Raw genomic sequence first — 2,992 nt, 5'->3', positions numbered from 1 at the left:
TTAAGTGCTTGTCCAGACATTGTGATTACATCCAAAAGAACCACATAGGTTAAAATAATTCGAAAACCACTTTATTAACAGACATAACCCTGCAGTTACGCCAGATAACGGCGCCATAAGTTCTGCTAAAAAAACTGTATCAAAGTATGTAAAGTATAAGAGATCCTTTGAGAAATTTGAGAGACCATTTCGGTTCCTCAAAAAGCTTTTAAAAATCACAATGAACCTATAACCTCGACAAATTAAACGCAAAAAGTCCAACGCGCAACTTACCTTAAGATATAGGAACTGGGTGAGGAAAATAGCAGCGAATACGGACGCGTTGAGGAAGATGTGCCAACAGAAGAAGATGGGGAGGACCATCTGGTTCATCTTGTCCTCCGGGTTCCACTCGTGTCCTTTGGACGGAAAGAGTATAAACGCGAGATGGAAAAGCCAGCTGCCAAGCTGAAACGAAAAAAGCTATTAGTTTTCTGTACGGGAATGGTAAAAAAACATAATCTTCAATTTCATCGTACTTTAGCTTTCGGTAAATAGCCCAACGACACGACTGGCAAACATTCCATTTTACTTTTAAATCGTACATTTTTGAGTCCTGTATGTGGACCATGCGATTCGCAAACACGTGAATTAGTTTAGGGATCTCATAGATAAAAGAAAGCAACGAGGTAATTGCCTGAACATCTTTTGGTGTTTTTACGTTTATTCAACGATAGAAATAACAGGTAGTAGAAATATCAAAGCCCATGAAGTAGGTGACATTGTGAACGTTTCGAATATCTCAATTCCATTTCAACGTCAGCTATACTTGTACATGGGCTTTGATATTCTTACTTCGTCTAACTAAACCTTCAACCATTATGCTCCGACGAATAAGAGTAAATGTAGAATTTTTGGAAAGCTTTATAGACAAATGTGAACTTAATTGTAAGGCTGTGATCACGGGCAATCGGTTCGACAGCTACAAACTGATGAAGAACTACAAAAAAACATTTTTAATCTAAAATCATTTTTTTCGCTATAATAGGCTTTAAATTTCAAACGCTATTTGTGAAGTGCATTTGTAGCATTGCTTTCTTCTCTAGGACCTTGTGATGCATCCAACCCCAAAATACCTTTTATGGATAATTACCCTCATGTTATATATCGCAAAATTTTAGTAGTACAGCGCAAGTGTTCACCTGCATGACGAGAAGCGTGTGCGAAAGCATAAGTCGACGGTCGTAGGGTCTCCAGATTTCCAAGGTAAGCACGGCGCACATCATCAGACTTGCGTAAAACAACAGTTCGTGAGCTTCCATTTCCAACTCGTGCTGCGCGGAGCAAATATATCATACATTTGCTATTCAAGATTTTAAATGAATTGCAAACTATCGTAATTCGTATTGAATAAGTTTAAATGGTATTAAATTATAAACAAAGTACATATTGATTTACATTACTTTTTCCGGTTTGTCTGCGTTCCAATGTGTCTGTGGGCTACACTTTGTCCAGATAAAAAATGATTTTACAAATGCGAAGACATGAATTCACTTGCGCCAATGGTCTAGTGGTGTTAGCACTTAATTGTACACTAACACTGCTCCCTATAGTGAAGTACCAGTTAAAATTAACTGTACCTTACCTTGCCGTGTTTGTGATAAAAGAGAAGGATCGACGTGATGTAAAACGCGCCGGCCACAGCGGCTTTTTCCGCGGCCACGACTCGTTCCTTCAACACTTTCTGGCTGATGATGTCCACCACGCCGCTCACAGCGAAGGAAATGTACATCGTGAAGTGCTGCCACTCATTTAAGTGGGCCTGTAGAAAGTTATTGGCTGGGATGAGATGCAGAATACTGGTGACTTAGGGTGTCCATTAATATCGGAGTCGATCGCAAATTAATTAGAGCGTTATACAGCCATGGTTTGCTATCCAACCAAAAGTTCTACACGGGGATAACATTAAAAGTTGAAGATAAACAGGTTTACCGATGCAGGCAAGTCTCAGCCTAATACCATAAAACTATTATTGGTATTTCAATTTTTAGCCTATTTCACAATACAAATTATGTAACTTGGTTTTTGCTCCGATCGCTGTGGTTTTTGCACAAAATATCGATATTGGAATAACACAATTTTACTAGTACACAAACTCGCTCAATAAAACTTCTAATCATTTTTTATCAACGTTTTTTGATATATTCTTTATAAATTTTGGGCACCCTTTTGCCGGGGGTGGTGCGCTATTTTATTTTAATGCGACTGGAGATAATGCTTTGCAACACTAAAAGAAAAAAATGCTTGGCTTTTTATAATACTGCTGAAAGTTCAGGATTCAATCCACAACACAACGATCATAGCGCTATTATTCGTGCGGAACAATAGGTAGAAACTAACCCAATCTCCATTGGGGTATTGCAAGTACAACTTGTTGGTTCCTGGTGGGTAAAAGAACTCGGCCATTGCGGCTCCAAACCCGTAGAGGAGTTTCAAAAAGGCATCGACCGGAAATTGTTTGATTCTGTCAAAATAGTTTGATTCGGCTTTCGGCAAAGTCAGTGAAAATTCCATAACTCTATATAGTACGAATATCTTATACTCACAATCAATGGTGCTAGAAATTGTATCGCACAAGTATTTTTACAGGCAAAATATTTGTTCTTGTTTGGTCAAAGTGACTTAAAAAGCAACCAGACCAGTACTCCCTTTCAAAAACGCGCATCTGTCTTTAGAATCGGCCTCACCTTATAACGCAATACAAAGTAGGATATCCAAAATCATGAGTTCTTACTTGACGTAAATCGTCTTTAACGCGCTATTGTGCTTCCATTGGCTGCCGTCGTAGCCCTCTTTGCGTCCCTGAAGCAAGTAGTCCCTCGCGAATTGAAAGCAATACACGATTCCGAACGAGTAGAAAGCAAAGCCGGGGGAAATATGTCCTTCCCAGGTTCCCATCTCGAATAAATAATCACCTACCAGGAACTAAAACAGCAGCTGAAGTAACGTCTCG

The 2,992-nt window shown here is 39.2% G+C and overlaps 1 protein-coding gene across 1 annotated transcript; it reads right to left on the bottom strand.

Moving 5' to 3' along the window:
* On the bottom strand, window positions 1–2,992 carry LOC146132006 (transmembrane protein 45B-like). Its single transcript, XM_083397177.1, has 5 exons — window positions 2,774–2,992; window positions 2,380–2,557; window positions 1,625–1,801; window positions 1,182–1,313; window positions 1–447 (listed from the first exon to the last, which is right to left on the bottom strand). The coding sequence occupies exons 1-5, from the start codon at window positions 2,935–2,937 to the stop codon at window positions 1–3; spliced, it is 1,098 nt and encodes a 365-aa protein (XP_083253303.1). The 5' UTR covers window positions 2,938–2,992.

This window comes from Ascidiella aspersa, chromosome 9 (assembly GCF_963924565.1).
Source record: "Ascidiella aspersa chromosome 9, kaAscAspe10.2, whole genome shotgun sequence".
Classification (NCBI taxonomy): Eukaryota; Metazoa; Chordata; class Ascidiacea; order Phlebobranchia; family Ascidiidae; genus Ascidiella; species Ascidiella aspersa.
The sequence above is the reverse complement of the archived record's forward strand: the minus strand, read 5'-3'. Positions and strand labels throughout refer to the sequence as shown.